Raw genomic sequence first — 17,645 nt, forward strand, 5'->3', positions numbered from 1 at the left:
TTAAAAAAATGCATATCTGCAATGCCAACGGCATAGTCGGGGGGGGGGTGAATCTAGGTTTGGGACCATTTATTCTGATGTCTAACAAAAATCACCTGTTTTAACTCCATGTCTACCCCATGAGAAAGTACTGTTCCCACCAAAGGGACAGCCAGATTTGAGGTCTCACCTGCACTCCCGTTGTATTTTCCCACATCACCGAATCAACAAACGTAACAAGCAGGCACTCATCCAATTTACACGCGTAACGGAGAAGCTTGTCCGACACGTTTAAGACTTGCGCGTGGAGCGTGGGCCCAGAAGCCGGGTGTAACGATGCTGCAACGATGTTGCGTTATCGAAACAGCGCCACGTGTTTGATTCTGTTAAGCATCCAATCACATTAAACCGCTAAAAAAACACGTAAGCAACCAAATAAGTACAAGTAAATAGGTAAACGCCATTGTACAGATTGTACGTCATTTTGTTACACGTATCCTAAAAAATAGGTCATGCCCGATGATGTACTCCCTGGGTGGACGCAACAATCCACCTGGTTCCTGCGCACACGCGCTACTCCTGCCTCTCCGCCTCTGCACTGATCATCCTCTTTGGCATGACGACAAGCCTCTCCTCCTGGACTGCCACTCTGTCGTTCATCTAGACCAGTGGTTCTTAACCTGGGGTGCACGCAATCCCCTTTCTGGGGGGTGTGAGATGCCCTTTCTGGGGGTGCGAGACATGGGCAGATTTTTTTTTAGAAGTTAAATAATCGAAAGACAAATTAAATACGGGCACGTAAGTACACCTGCTTCGTTTCATACCGATGTATGTATTAACATGAAATATGATTTTTACGATTGAGAACCAAAGGGGTTGCAAGGCTGCAGTAAAGGTTATAAGAACCATTGATCTCGACTACCGTTCGTCATCCTTCCCAAGCCCATTCACTCTTCGCGATAGTCCACGGTGCATTAGAACTTGCACGTTCTGATCCAAACGTTGCACTTTTTACCGCGCAGTATAATTGCAAGCATCGACCTCTCCTTGTTTCTTTGCACGCTTTTCAGCTTTCGCTCCATTTTCTTTTTCAATGTCCACGTTTCTGATCCGTGTCAAAAGTCGGCAGTATACACAGTAAATAGTATCTTCTTGAGCATTGGCATGTTGCTAATTCATTATTAAGTTCACAATTCCAACAGTACTCCAACCCTCTCTCAAATGCCTCGATTTCATACAGACTGTTGTGATTTCCAACTGTGTCCGTCCCCTTAATTATCCTCTTGCATCAGACACCTTGTCGTATGTGTCGTTTGTCTTACTCATATATATCTATCTTCAGTTCAAAGTTTTAGCATTCCTTTAGGTTCTTCAAGCCCATTCCAGCCAAGGGATTTAATCAATGAAATGAAATGACTTCCTGCGGTAGGGCTTAAAAATAAATATATCTCACAGCGGGTCAGTGTGACATTTTTAGAAAAAAAAAACTTTTTGACTGGAAAAACTTACAGCTTTTTTTCCCAACATGCCAAATAACACTGCTCATTTGAAACAGCCTATATTAATCTACAATATTCTATCAGGAGAGATAGATAATAATCTTGAATACATTCTAAATAGAGATCAATCTGAAATTACTAAAATTGAAATCTGTGGTATGCCAATGTCTATAAAAACTTTGTTTCAGGCAGGCGAGGCTGAATCAAAGAGACATTTCAAAGTTATAGCAAGGCTGATAATGTCAGCGCCTTTTTATGTTTGCCTAAATAGCCTTTATAGCTATACGCTTGTAAAACGGATTGCATACGACACATTGATAGCTTTCGCCGTAGTTTTCAATTTGCATTGGGTTATGGTGAGATAAGTAGCCAGGGCAAGCCAGTGGTTAATGCACGAAGCTATAAACCCGGTGACCCGAGTACAAGTCATAGCCCTGGTTACACGTCGGTGGTGACTGATGTCCGAACCGGTTCATTTATCCCCCTTTCACCAAACCCAAACCGACTCGGGTGTTTGAAGAACGGTCAAATAACTTCCCATATGGCGGTCACGGCCTGGGGGAAAGCCTTCATCCAGCAGTGGATTTACAAAGAGCTGACAATCATTTTGGTTGTCCAAAAGTTATACCGGTTTCCTCAAAAAAGCAATGTAGATTTTATGTTTGCTTGCCTGCCGCTTGCCCGGTGTGTTGGCAGTGGAGATAGCTCCCTACCAGCGCTTGTTTTGAGCAAGCCGGCGCAATGACTTTCGTGAAAGTGGGACACTTTTTCGAGAAGCAATCAGCACTTTCCTGTAACTATACACAAACCTCTTTGGAACACCCAGCATAATCCCAGTGTGCACTCACGCAGCAAATGTGTAAATGAAACGTGGCATGATACATGGGCAGTGGGCACCGTTTTATCCTCAAACATTTGGTCCCGTGATTTCTGGTCAAACGAACATTTCTTAAAACCGCTGTACCCAACAAATACAGAATGCCTGTGTGTACGTCAATTGAAACACACAGATACGGGTCAAATGATTTTTGATCAAGAGCGGCATGAAAACCCCTTCGTATTTTGTACATACAGAATGCCTGCGAGCATAACTTTTGTCATACGTAAAACTTAATTTGAGCTTCAATATGTAAAAACAGTAACGTGTGCTTATGTTTTGCTCCTGCAAGTACTTATTTCCCCGATATATTACTGAAATTATTCTTCGTATACATTACAGTATCATTGCACACGAAGTATAAATGACAAATATGTATGTGCTTTAGTCTGGCATCATGCTTGTGCTGTGCACTTTGCCTACAAAGAAAATGCTCTTATAAGCACTATAGATTAATTTTGTTTGGGTGCATAGCATACCCTTGGGATGAAATTAAATTGCATTTGGCTAAGAAAGACAAATCAGGTTTCCCTCTTAATGATTGGCAATATTATAATTTTACTAAAATAATCTCATGTCAAAACATATGAGGGAAAATAATGACCGTTAAATTTCCAGTTTGAACATTTTATCTACACAAATAAAAAAATCATTTGCCTGAAAATTATGTATTTCACTTTTCACTGAAAAGACTTGTTCACCGTAAAACCAATACAATAACGTTTTTAAATATCATCATCATTACCATCACCATAATCCACTGCTAGTTGAAAGCCTCCGCAAGCCATCGCCATGCCCTCACGGTCTGTGAAACGTGAATTCACCTAGCTCCTTACACACTCACCCCATTGTCAGTCATCCCCCTTTCTCGCCTTATGCCCAGGCCCCAGTCAATACGACGTCTCAAACTTGTGCTCGCTCCGATTCAAGTGTCCCTCTTTCGGTCCCTCAGTGTTGTTTTAAAGCGTGCACCCCCTCCAAGCTTCTCTGCGTACACCGATTAGAAAATGTTTTCTTGATGCCACAATGCGTCCCCAAAAAAGCACTCAAATCTGCTTTCACTCACCTGCATTTCATCATCTTGATCCCTATCCACCTTTAATGACCGACTAGCTACAACACTGTAGCTAGACAAATATGTTCATTAGTTTAGTGACCTTTTAATGCACGTTTAATTTGACTATATTTACCTAGAGCTCAACTTTGCAGTCTTTTTCATGAAGTTCTTAAATAATTTCCTGTAATTATTTTACATTCGGTTTTTTTGTTACAACGACTGTGTCATCAGCAAATCTGAGATGGCTGGTATTTTGAATCTTAATAATAGATGCTTTGGTGCAGATCAGGATCTAACTCCAAAACATCTAACCTATGGGGCCTGTTGAATTGGCCGATTCCAAACAGTAATCCATCTGTAAATGACGGGAAAATCTCATGCAAACAAAACAAATCGTGCAAGACGAAAAACCATAAGTTCTTGTTAGTTGTTTCCAATAGCTTACATTTATTTTGATAGCGACCAAACTAAAGAGCACAATGCAATTTTCAGGAACTGCTGATGCTTTTTTTGCATAATTTAGAAATGCTATTTTTTCTTCTGCAGTGTTTTCTTCTCGTCATTTTACAGATCTGATGATTGTTGGGATTAGCCAAGCTGATAAGCACCATAGTGTGTGTGTATATAACTGGGGACTATATATATTTCCCAGAGGTAGACTTTAGATCAGTGCGTATTGGTGACTATACTGTGCAGATGAGTCCTGCTAAGGACAAACCTGTGCCACAGTTGTCTTTCTTTGTCACACATTAGCTGAAATTAATTTTGACAGTGAACTAAAACAAGAGGACCACAATGCAATGCATTAGGAACTGCCGATGGTTTTTGCATAATGGGCAAAGGCTGCTTGCTTTTTTACACACTAATGTGTTATTCACTCCAAACATATGGGCCGATCTCCAATGTCGTAGCACATACGGTCCAATCCCACAATATGAATTTATGTAAACATGATCATGTATTAACCATTTCCTCCTTTGTATTTGACAAAACATTGCAAGGTAAAATACCATCCCTATCACCAATCAGCAGTTACAAGGGATCACAGAAGCTTTCTTTTTGCAATTTGAATGCTCACATGGTCTGTTACCCTCAGGCACATGTGTTTCGAATTATCCAACAAGCTTACTGCATATCTAAATCTCACATGTTTAGCATTTTACTGCACTCCACAAGTCCACATTTAACGCTCAATTACCAATTTTGCTTGACCACTGTCTTAGTCTAATAAGCATTCATTCTGAAGGGATTAGGCTCTTGAACAATTTCCCTTCATATTGTTTCAGGCCACTGACACTTCACGTTAACCGAACTGATAAACATTAGTGAGCTCATACATTTCCTCATAGCCTTTGCAATATAACTTATAGGAATAGACGCTGGCAATTGTGTAATCAATTACTGCTTTGTGGCGAGTGTTAATAGAATAAAAGCAGCACATATTTGTTTTGTTGAACCGCTTCAGAAAAGTATATTGACCTTAAAGAACGAGGTCACTATCTACATACCGAACATGCATCTTTACAACAAGCATTTGTTAAACAAGCTTGATTGACGATGCTGATGAGACCCACAAGGTCGAAACCGGTCCAGAGTTCGCTTGCTTGGAAAGAACAAAGGCCGATTGACAATTTAAAAAAAGATATTTGTACATGTTTGCATGTGGAGTTTTACTTCCATATGCTTTTATGAGTCACTCCAATATATGGTGTGTCAACAACCCCCTTATAATGCCTACATATAGAAAGTCATCGTCAATATATGGCTGCAGATTATAGCGATTATACACATTGCTCACGGGGGATTATATTAAGATGATCTCGTAGAGAAGACATTCCCTCAGACCGTTGAATTTACTAAGTGAGAGAAGGAGGCTTATCCCCATTAAATTCCTTCACTGTCAATCAGCCATAAAGTTAGCCAGAAAGTCAGGGAAGTCCACATCTTAGGCATGGCCCTTGTTCTCTTGATTCCGCTGGTAAATCCACTCCAAGCTCATAGTATTGTACATCAAAAGAAACCTTGCTTTGTTCAAAACAAATGCATACAGATTTTAAACAAAACTTTTCACAGCTATCTTTTGCTGACAACTATCTGCTTTTTTACGTACGCTTTGACAAATGCCAAGACTGAAAAGTACATAATTTATTTTGGCCCAATGATGGACTGAGAGCAGTGGAGTTGGGAAGCACTCATCCAGCAGTGGACTTACCACGGCAGACGACAATGCATTCCGTTATCCTCTCTATACCCCGACAACCCTAATTCTTGTGGGAAAAGCATGACCGTGCATGCGTGCATGTAAAGCAGTTCCGAGTTGAATGTCGGGTTTTTTGAAGAACCTCGCAACTTGTTTTGGTGGGGGCCTTGAGCTCTCTGTACAACACCTTTGTTGGATTCATTCCCTGTGCGTGGGTGGCTACTGCCAGCTGGCCAGACGCCGGCACCTCTTGCACTCTCTAATTTGCCACTCTCCCCCCCCCCGCCCGCCCGCCCGCCCGCCCCTTTTCATTCCAGACTATAAATAACAAGGTCACCCTTCTCCTTGGCCATATCTCAGATTTTTTTTATATACACACTGTTTATTACGGTAATGTTGGTGCCAAATTAGACGCGGTTGCACTATTGCATTCCCGAGCAATTTACATCTTACAAGGAGCTATCAAATAGGCGTTTCCTTTTTCCTCTGCATTAAAACGGCGACGGGGTTTAAACTAACTGAATGAAAAGGCTTGAGCAAATTCAATGGTGTTATTTTCTGACATTAAGTGGTTTTGGCACACCACAGCTCTTTGCTTCAAATATTATAGAAACAAAATCATATATATATTTTTTAATCTAATTGGGATGCAATTTCACTTTTAAAGGTGATATGATTAGTAATGCTTTCTGCCGAAATTCCAAACACTAGCTGGAAAAAATGGGATATTTTTTGCCAGTATCATAATATGAAAAATAAGAACAAGTTTTATCCTTTCTGGCAATAAAACAGGTGTTAAGATGTTCAAACATCAAACAGAAACGTTGCACAAGCAAAATATCAGCTGATTTATGTAGTGAATTTCGACGTAATGAAACGTGCATAAACTGAACTGAGGCGTTTTAATGAGTACAACCTATTTGTGCAGCACAATAATTTATTTTGAACGTGATATTGACAATGTTTGTCGACTTTTTGTTTAGTTCATCGCAAGTGCACGATCCCTACCGTTGGTATATCAATTTCAACCACTACCTCTGTACCACCAACGGAGATGAGCAGCGTCAAAACACTCTTCAGGGAAATGGGTCGTTTCATTAACCATTCCTAACCTCGACGGTATTTATGGGTCATTACGAAAAATTGAATGAAGCAAACCACAGCACTCTTATTTTACCAATTACTGAAATACAAGTTGTTCACAAGCCTAAAAACAAAAACGTATCAATCCCGTCGTGACTGTGAAAACAAATCGACCGTTGCCAACGGTAAACGGCCATCAGCACTGAAGGTGGCATCTCGTTTTTTTTATGTTATCTTAAAGTATAAAATAAATCGAACCAGCGTACATGATGATTGGCTTCACTGAAGATCCATGGAAAGCATGACATTACCATCCTTTTTGGGAAAAGGATTCGGCGTGTGATCCAAGGCTGTATCAAATTCACACCCATGTGATACCAAGCCCTCGCAAGTGTAAACCAGCAAGCTAAGCTACCTGTGCAGTGACTACACACACATTGACAGCATGTTTGGAAAAATAAAATAAGTATATCTGTCAATATTTTCAATTATTAAATAAAGCGAACAGATATGAACTGGACATCGAATTAAGGAGTATTAAAAATACGCCTTTGACTTCGGCAGATGTATATCTTACTTTTGAGATTATATTGAGATGTTAACCATACAAATTTTTTATGCGGTAGTTACTCTAGAGTGGGATGAAGACCAATATACGATTTTAGAAATATGTAAAGCAGTTCAATACGAATTAATTATACTCTGGGGTAAAATAAGTGATGACAGGACATTGAATTAAATGCATCAACCTACATGTGAATCATTGTTAAGTGACAAATGGCTTCCAACTCTTGCTACAATTAATTAAGTTACATTAAACATATTATTAAAATAAAGACTTTACTCTGAAATAGTAAAACGTGTTTTAATCCAGTTTTCTTTATTATCCTGTGTTATTTGCATTTTGCTCCTTATGTTAGCTTTTCTTAGAATTGTGTATGTAAAAATCTACTTCAAATCACGTGGTCATTGATGAAGCTACATATAAATATTACACACGTTCAAGGCGTAGGAGGTCTGCTCTATGGCAAAATGCTACCTCCATTAGAAGCGAAATAAGTTCAACATACATACAATCCAAAAAATATTCTACGCGACTGAAAACAAGAAGAAATGCATTTTCTCAGCAACATATAAAATGCTTCCTGGTAATGGGCGCTGAATGACGTCTTCCACATTCAGTAATTGCCTCTTTGTAAAAAGAATACTCCTCAAGTGGATCACTTACCAGTACTCAGGAGCAAGATGGCTTTCATGCACAGAAACTCCTCTGAAGTGACTTGCAACTTCATGAAGTCCTCCGAGACTTGCCTCATTTCTACGCACAATTCATACATCGCCGACTGCTGCATGCGTGTCCTGCGGGCACACGCGCACAAGCACGCAACAATGTAATGTATTCCCGCCACAGTACGCAGGGGCGTCGACACAGTTTGCGACTGGTCAAAAACAGCGGCGTACACGTTACAGTCGTATAAATTATAAACCAGGCTTTAGACCAATTACGCCAGGCCTGGTTATCATAGGCAGCTGTTTACATGCTACTCACCCTCACACCTCTCTTTTTGGTTACAGCTTACGGGGAAATAAGTGTTGTGATTAACGGGTATAGAAGATGGGAACCAATTGAATGTGGGGAAATGCAAAAACAAATTTGCTACGCCGGAAACACGCAAATATGTTCACAGCTTCCACCCCCCCCCTCGTGAAGCAGCCTGGAGGAGAATCCTGGGATCTGCGCTTCTCCCCATTTATGAAGCAATCCACGGCCATCGTCCAAGGTCTAATCTACAACTGAGTAAACACGATCCGGGGGGGACGGGGGGGGGGGTTAAACTTCCACTCTCTGCTGGTTCCAAGTTGGGCCCAGAGGTCGCAAACGGGTTTTGATTCCTTACGCGTACCTGTACCCGGCCGCACCAGGGTCGCAAATGGGTACCCGTACCCGGCTGGGTACGGGTACCCGTTCCCTACCCGGGTACCCGTTCCCTACCCGTACCCTACCCGAAATGAGTGACAAACGGTTACTCACCAGTGACTCATGGCCTACCCGTACCCGTACCCGGCCGCACCAGGGTCGCAAACGGCTACCCGTACCCGGCCGGGTACGGGTAGCCGGGTATCGGGTAGGGTACGGGTATCGGGTACCCGGTTGCGACCTCTGGTTGGGCCTCTCTCAACCTCATGAGCCGATTGTGGCGAGGAAAGCAATGGGCAATCGGCCATCGCGACGGACGTGGCGTTGTTGCTGTAACGCAACGTCTAGTGCTGCTGCATTGGCCCCCCCCCTCAAACCTCGCGCACTCTTAGCAGGCCCCCGAAGGCAAGAGAATTTAAGGTTGCAGGCTACAAAATGTGTTTTTTTTACCATTCGCTCATTTGAACCGATTCCGTTTATTTGAACACTGACAACTACCTCGTGGTTGGAGGAGCTGAGAACATTTCTGGGTCAATGGGATCCAGAAATCCTGAGTCACCCAGGGAGGCTTGGCAGAGCTGAAGTAACATGGCATCGCTGTTTGCAGCGGTAATGCCACGGGGAAGCGCACATTTTTGCTTTTGTAGACGTCTGGTAGTGCTGAGACACACAATGGGGTTTACCAAAACGGAGACTGGAGCATGTCGCAGACTGCCGTAAGGAAACATTTCTATACTCTTTGGTTCTTTCGGTAAAGTCACGTAGTTAGAAATAAAATAAACTAACTACGTGACTTTACCGAAAGAACCAAAGAGTATGGAGGCCTGCAGTCACAAAAGCTTCAAATCAAGATTGAAACATTTCGAGTTTTGAAAAAACACACGTATCCTCGACAACTTCAACACGTTTTGAGAATAAACGCGAATGCCCAGCGTGGCTACCCCGAACGTCATCGGCAATTAAAATTTCTCAAGTAAATCAACACAAGCAAGGATCCCTCTACGATGTCCGTGACATACACAAGTGTAAAACCCAGCCTGACTGACACTCCTTCCTGAGTTTACAGAAAATAAAAAGCCCTAGCATTTTATTTAAACTGACATCGGTTGCCGAGTCTTGAATAAATGTGCCATTCAGGGGCACATTATTACAACGTGTCGGGCATAATTTGCCATAACACTTTACAAGAATATAGTATGGGAGATAGCATGGGATGTCTGAGAGAAATCTAATGTCACAAAAACAAAGAATACTAAATATTGTAATTATCTACAAACTGTGCCAATATCAGTAACAGTTGGGAATGTGTTTTCAGATATGTTAAGTAATAGAATCTATAAATAATCTATATTTAATGGCTTAAAATGTGGGGAGAAAAATACCAAGGAAAAACAGTGGCAATTATAGGATGAAATAAGGCTATCACAAATTAAAGATAATGCAGCTTCACAGGGGTGGTAAGGGAAAGATTGGTGGCTTAGTATTTTTTTTGAAGAGTGATATCCTTAAGAAAGCTTGTAAAGTCGAAATAGTACTCATTATACCAAGGCCTCTTTAGAAAATAATACAATGTATGTAGAGAATTGTTCACTATCTTGGTCAAGTACCGTTTCAACGTATCAGGTCTTTCAATTGACTCAGAATGAACAGGAATAATCAGCGGTCAATGTCACGCCTCAAGTGAATTTCCAAGTGCTGAACCAACGAGAAAGTGAACACAAAAAACCCAAAAAAATTTTGCATGCCACAGAGAATAAAGACCAAATAGCGTGGGTTTTTTCCCTCTCCAAACCTTGTAGATGATGTAACAACCAACATTTGTTTAACTACTAGCTATAAAAAAGCTAGATAAATGAACACTGCAGGTCCAAATTGTAAGCAGAACACAATGTTTTCACGTATACTGAAAATACGTAATGTATAATTTTTTCAGACACGCCTTTAAGCAAGCTGCTAGAGTATTAAATGTAAGAGCAACCGAAATAACTGGAACATTTAATAGGTTATTTAAATAATAACCTGTTGAAAGGCAGCAGGATGCCAGTCCACAATTTCAGATTTATTGTGCACACCCCGTTTCTACCAAAAAAAACTAATATTTGCTCTAAGTTGATCCGACATAGGATTTTTATATTTGCTAGCAAGAAAGATGAAAGTTTGTTCAACAATAATTGTGATGTGGAAGATTCAGGCTATACAAGATGAATTTGAGTTTAAAAGTATAAACTTGTTGCTACAGAATATGACTTTAAGCCTTCTCTTTGTTCTTCAAATGACAAAAAGTTCATCAATTGCGATAACACAAGGTTATTAAGTCACTTAAGTAGAATTTGGATTAAATTCAAGGTGTGGTTTATTTTTGTGTATTTAGTTATTCTTACATATACTGATGTTTTAAATACGTTTAACCAATGAGAAGAGGTTTTCCCCTTTTTTCTGGCAACAAACAGGTGTTAAGATTAGATTTGAAGTTTTCGTGACTGCAAGTAGGTATTAAGATGTTAGAACACCAAGCTGAAACCTTTTACAAGCAAACATGTCTGCATTAACCACAATACCTGTGGTCAGAATGCAAACAAAAAACACTGATAATATTCTTTGGGTCTTTCGGTAAAGCCACGTAGATAGAACAAATAAAAAAAATAACATTCTCAGCAGCTCTCTCGCGATATTTTTCACCTGATGACGATTGCTTGTGTTGTGATCGAAACGTCGTGATATAGTTATTTTATTTTATTATTTGTTCAATATACGTGGCTTCACCGAAAGACCCAAAGAATATGAATTCATGCAGTCACGAAAGCTTTAAGTCGAGATTTATACTCTGATAATATATGCATTGTCTTTGAAACTGATTGGTCCACACCAGAGACAGCTTTCTTTTGAGCCTAGTCTCAAAACGGTGTTAGACCAGAGGACGCCAAATGTGTGATAATATATAGAAAAGGCCACTATAAAAGAGTGGGTTTATTTTATAACCAAGTGGCATTGTGCATGACATTTAGGTGTTAATCTGTTGTGAAAATACAATACGGTATTATTTTATACATGTAATACAAACTAAAACAAGAGTACTATTCTTGGTTCTTTTGGTAAAGTCACATAGAAGGGAAAAAAATATATTAAACAATAACATTTCTCACGACGTTTCGACTGCAACACAAGCAATCGTCATCAGGTGTGAAATCCACAGCAAGAAAATTAGATTTTTTTTCCCTCCAAAATTTTCTTGCTGTGGATTTCACACCTGATGATGATTGCTTGTGTTGAAGTCGAAACGTCGTGAGAATTTTTATTGGTTTATATTATTTTTTTTATCTCCCTTCTATGTGACTTTACCGAAAGAACCAAGACTATGAAACCTTGCAGTCACGAAAGCTTTAAATCAAATTTTAAAACAAGAGTGTTGATTAATGTATTGATGAGTGCCGCTAGATATTGTACATTCAACGCTTGCGCACTTGTCGTCAACGGATTGAGCCTTGTAAGTGGAAATAATAATATATTTGCTTTGAATTTTTAGATATTTACTGTCATCATTGATAATAAGATACCAATTATGCCGGAGACCACATTTCATAATGATGTATTGGTACAATTCCTGTTAACCTGTTACCTTTTATTTTTGTGTGTTAAGTGTCCAGATGAGACTCCATTTTAGACGCGATAGAAACGCAATTCTATTGCATTCTAACATTTCAAATGTATTACATTATTCACATTTCGTGTATACCAAATGAACCAGAAATGTAAAAAAAATAGATTATGTAAGTTCCAAGAACAGCACAGGCTCATGATGCGCCATTGGCGTTGATTCAGAGAAAAGAGGGAAGCATGTATTTTCAGTTTACCGTGTTAAGGTCAATATTGCTCTCAAATGTACTCAAGTGAAGACAATGTTCAATACTTAAAAAAAAACACCTGTAACGAATGACTACCACGACGCATTATGGGGGGGGTATTGATACCGTTTCCATATTTTTAAATAGCACGTTTCATTCTGTTTTCGTACAAAAGGACTTCGCGTTAATGCCTAAAAACTCCCTACAAATAATGATTATAATTAAGACAACAGGTTGTCATGGCAGTCCCAGTGCTTAATGACGGCATCAGTATGAGGCTCAACTTGTACAAATCGATGCATTTGTATGCTCATCACTTTCCGCGCTCCTATTTATTCCGGTATATAACACATTAATGCACATGATATCACATCGTGCACAGCAACACAGACTGTGCAAATAATTGAATAAAATCATATTCCTTGCACAGTTGAAACAAAGGTAGTAAAAGACGTTTTTCAAAATAAAGTTTTAACATTTGCAGGCCAATCTTGCTCTGAGCGTACTCTAGAAAAACAAAATTAATAAAAACCTCCAACACAATTACGGAACCGTGCAGTCCTGTAAATGTATAAGGCGCCTTTGCGTTCGACTTCGGTATTTCACACGTGCAGAATACCCGTCTAAGAGCGACATCATTCATGGGATCGGCGAGCTTGTAGATTCAAAGTACACTGTCGAGTAAAGAATGCTTACTCATCAAAAACCAGATCAGGAGCAAAGTAGAGCAGCTTGCTGTTGGTGTGCTGGAAGGACCTCCAGCTCATGGCAAATGACATCAGGCCCATCCATGAGTACTGGATTAACACCATCTGGTCGTCGATGTGCAGGTTTCGGAAACCTGTGGGACAAAGATGAACCAACCCAAGTGTTAGAAGGATGATTTAATGCCAAAACTCGGGGGATCTAATGTTAGGGCGCTCAATGATAGCCCTTGCAACGGTGGCATGATCAATTGCACGGCCAATACAGCTGAATGAACGAAATTTAGTTATGCATGCTTATACGGTATATTAGCACGGTTGGCTACGCAAGGTGCGAAAGCAGTTCAACATACATACGTACACACGCACGCACGACCAACACACTCCAAGCAGGACAAGGAAGACTGGCGTTGCTTCACAGCACAGGGGTTCAAGCGAAGCGAAAACACACAAGCATAGGGCCACTCCCCTCCCCCCCACCCCAGTACCTGGTAGAGACTTGGCCCACTTGACAATGGACACGAGCTGCTTGTCGCAGAGGCGGTTGAGGCTCGACAGCATGTAGGCGGTGGTCTGGGACCGCGTGTTGTCGTAGCCGGACATGACCACCTCGGGCTCGATCGCCTGCAGGATGGCGATGAGCGTGGGCGAGAAGATGGGCTCTCCGGTCGGCGGTGGCGAGAACGTGGCCACGGCCGTCGAGTTGCTGGAGGGTTGCGGGGTGGCAGACGAGGTGGTGGCTGTGGAGGACGCTGGGCTGCGCTGGTTCTCTCCCTTTACCCGGCCTTGCTTCTTAAGCTTGCGTGCTGTAAACAGTGGGGTAGAGTAGTTTTTGTTATATATGTGTGTAAAAAAAACCCATAGGTGCTGATAGGGAAACGTACACAACAATAATGGTAGTTATATAATGGTAGTTTGTTCGTGTACTCTCAAGCTTGGGACAGTAGCCAATTGTTTGTATGATATATGTAGAATGACCTGCACGATTCATAAGATTCTATACATGCATGGGTGGTAATCAGTTGGATGAGGTATGAGAGTGGTTTAATGTTTCTGTTATGCTTTTTAAATTATTGCATGGTCACGTGTATGCACGTACGCACGGGCCATGGAATATATATTTTTTTACGAGTTATCAACTAACTGCCGACAGCGTTCTTGCCAGGAAAAAAATAAACACATGACGTACACAGATGACACACTTTGAGAAAACGGCACCATTATTATTACTTGTGATTTAATACGACATTATTACGAGTCCATGTATTTCTCATGTGTTTATATGAATTTGTATTAACAGCTGGTTAACACACAATGTTAATGGTATCTCACACTGAACTGTGCCCATTTTTAGACTTGAGCTGAAGAGCGGCCCAAGGTTGGTAAGGTAGAGTAAATGATTTTCCATTGGTAATGGAAACGAAAAAGGGCAGCCGGAAAAACAATAGAATTTACAACAGAATTCCAGCTTTAGAAATAGTAGAGGTAAGACAAATGTTTTCCCTTCCCTTATGTCGAGGCACAGGGAAAACCACTCAAATGATTACATATTACACAAGGAGTTAAATAAATATAACCTCACAAAACAAACATACTACATTACAGCATCGTACGTCTATCACTCTGTGCACATGCTACACTTAGACCAATGGCTGGCATTGTTAAGCCTTGGGAGGATAGACTCCCGAGGCAAATTATTCATAGTGCAGAAATCGTGCGTACGCAAACAAAACGGATGTGAGGTGAGAAATTATTGGGCGTGGGCGTTTCGTCCAGAGTACGAAGCCGTCTCTCTCTCTCTCCACACATGGCACGGCCTCCTGAGAACATCCGGATGCACCTGTCCTTCCAAAGAACCTGGGAAACGCCACTCCGCAGATTTCCCCCCCGCCCCCCCACAACCAACGAACGAACCTCCAAACAACACAATAACCAACGACTCCCACAGTTATGCAGTGGTATCGGAGAAGTCATATGAGTCGCATGGGTTTTGTCCGAATGGCTCAGTGAGAATCCACATCCCGTGTGTCTGCGCGCTTATTTACTCAGTAATGTGCACGTTGGTGTATAAATACTCGGCTAGGGCCAGTACCGGCACTTGTTTTAAGAAACCCATTTGAGTGGATGGTGATTGAAAGCGAGAGGATAATTTTTATAAGACATCTGGTAAAATTAGGAAAATTTGGAGGTGCAGTTGCCTTGCGAATGTATTTATAGTATGTACCCAACTTTCCTGAGATATCTGAAGTGTGCTCTTCATTGTTATCATCAACCATGACCGAACTACTCCTGAATGAATAACTTCGTCACAATCCGTCACGTTTTCCGGACGCCATAATCCATCTTTCTCTCGAACTTGAGTCGATCTCATCACTTCCATCTCCATGGTGGTCATGCTCTTGGCCTTGTTCCTTATTTTGGCTGCCATTCTCATACCAGTCTTGCAAAGATAAACTATCAAAAGGATCTACGCATAGAGAAGGGGCAGCTACACCAAACTGTTACATTGTTAGAGGAGAGAAATACGCAGTGCGCACAGTTAAGCGGGTGCAACGGAGGGCAAAGAGGTGTGCGCGTTTCAACATGAGGTTGGCAACGACAAACTGACAGTAGTTAAGGGGAGAAGCGGGTGCAACGGAGGTCGAACAGGTTGGCGCCTAGGAGATGGGAGATGGGGGGTGATGATAAGAGATTAAAGGGACAACTGGCGTCGGCCTGGCGGCAGCTTAAGTGGCAGCACGTGAGGACTCGGCATGAGCAGGGGGATATAAGCGGGAGTGTGTGTGAGCGAGGGGAGTTGTTGCCGGGAACCAAGAGTGAAGACATCTCGGTGCTGCTGCTCCAGCCGTCAACGGGACCTCAACCCTCACGCCGTCGCTGGGCGGGTGTTGGCTGAACCCCCTGCCTGGGACAGACGGGTGAGCGGGTCTGAGCGAGCGTAGGTGAGGGCAGCGGTGGAGATGCGAAGACGCTGTGTGCAGAGTTGCTGAGTGCGGAGTTGCTGTGTGCGGAGTCTCTGAGTGTGAAGACGCTGTGTGCGAAGACGCTGTGTGCGTAGTCGCAGAGTGCAGAGCTGCCAAGTGCAGGATAAGTGAGGTGCAGAATAGATAAGAGCAGGGAGAAGTTAAGTATATGTGACCGTACAGATAGTTATCGGAGTGCCTATAACAGGTGCAAGAACAGGTGAATAAAGTGTAAGTAGGTGACTTGTTACAGCGTGTCGGTGTGAATATTTTCTGAAGACACTACACATTGAAGCAATGTGGTCAAATTGAATATTTTTCCTAATTTACTATTGCCCCATGTTCCAATACTTCCGCCAGTAGTTGCCTTTGGCTTCATAAAAATGTACTCAATCATACAGTCATAATGGCATCAAGGGAAAGGTATTCATAATATTCTCACTTCGCCAACATGGTAGCTAGACCTTCCAGTAAGTATGGAGTCCACTACTTTATACAGCAGCGTCAATGTCACAACAACCTCTCTACGGTTTTCACTTATTTACGTCAATGTACGTGTACAGCCCTTACGCCAATGCACTGCTGGACAAATACCTCTCACCGCCATGCTGTTCATGGGGGTTATTTGACCCTACATCACCACGATGGTCAGTGTAGGTTGAAGACGAGGAGCATATATATGGGGGCATAGAAGTACAGTACAACAGTGGTTTTCGCTGCACTGCTCTCTGCTGCCCACCACATAGCACAACTGCATATCTGCCTGACAACAATGTGTTCATGGGCATCCCACATCAAAGCACTATCCAGGCTAAAACCTGCTTAGCTTCCGAGATCTGATTAAATGAGACGGGTTGCATTCCCTGTAATTTGCCAATAGGCCAATGTTAGTAACCACCCAATAATACAATCCACTTTTGTTACTAACGTGCATGCTCAATCAATATTCCACAGTTAAATAAAATGCATAGTTTTAATCACAGGACAAAGAGCAAAGCACATATCATGATGGCATCCATAGTTTGATCCGTGCACCAGGAAGGACCTCGCCAGGAATACAAACCGGGCCATATCCACGGTTGTAATTACCAGCAAAAAATCATATTCGAATTGTAAATGTTGTGGGATTACTCTCCAACTCACTGGTGTGCTGAAGCATTAACTAATTGGGACGTTTTGTTCACGTGACAAGCCTTACTAATTGGATGTGGGGTTGTGGTGGCTTTAACGACACATATTTATGCGTTTTAATCCAAACAACCTTAATTATGGACAGGATATCACACATGACTATGGTGGCAGCACACCAGACGATCATGGCATCACAGGACACTTCAAGTATTTGTTCTTATTTAAATTTTCCACTCGTATTTAAAATTATAAGCCCAACACTGCCTGAAGCGGTGTCCTATAAAAAGCACTGTTGCATTTTCTCTCTGCCCTGTATACTTTACGTATTGTACATTTAATGCGCAAGTGGTGCACGCCTGTTAACTCAGCGCTGTGGGGGCGAGCGTTGGTGT

At 41.7% G+C, this 17,645-nt stretch overlaps 1 protein-coding gene across 2 annotated transcripts in view; it reads right to left on the reverse strand.

The window, feature by feature from the left end:
- The window catches only part of LOC144722721 (mineralocorticoid receptor-like), a 91,390-nt gene that overhangs the window by 25,147 nt on the left and 48,598 nt on the right, over positions 1-17,645 (reverse strand). For both annotated transcript variants that reach the window (XM_078601069.1, XM_078601070.1), the window contains 3 exons: positions 13,648-13,965; positions 13,152-13,296; positions 7,924-8,054 (listed from right to left, as the gene is read on the reverse strand). In XM_078601069.1, coding sequence (XP_078457195.1) covers positions 7,924-8,054; positions 13,152-13,296; positions 13,648-13,965 — 594 coding nt within the window. The remainder of the gene's footprint in view (positions 1-7,923; positions 8,055-13,151; positions 13,297-13,647; positions 13,966-17,645) is intronic.

Source organism: Lampetra planeri, chromosome 15, assembly GCF_965212315.1.
Source record: "Lampetra planeri chromosome 15, kcLamPlan1.2.h2, whole genome shotgun sequence".
Taxonomy (NCBI): Eukaryota; Metazoa; Chordata; class Hyperoartia; order Petromyzontiformes; family Petromyzontidae; genus Lampetra; species Lampetra planeri.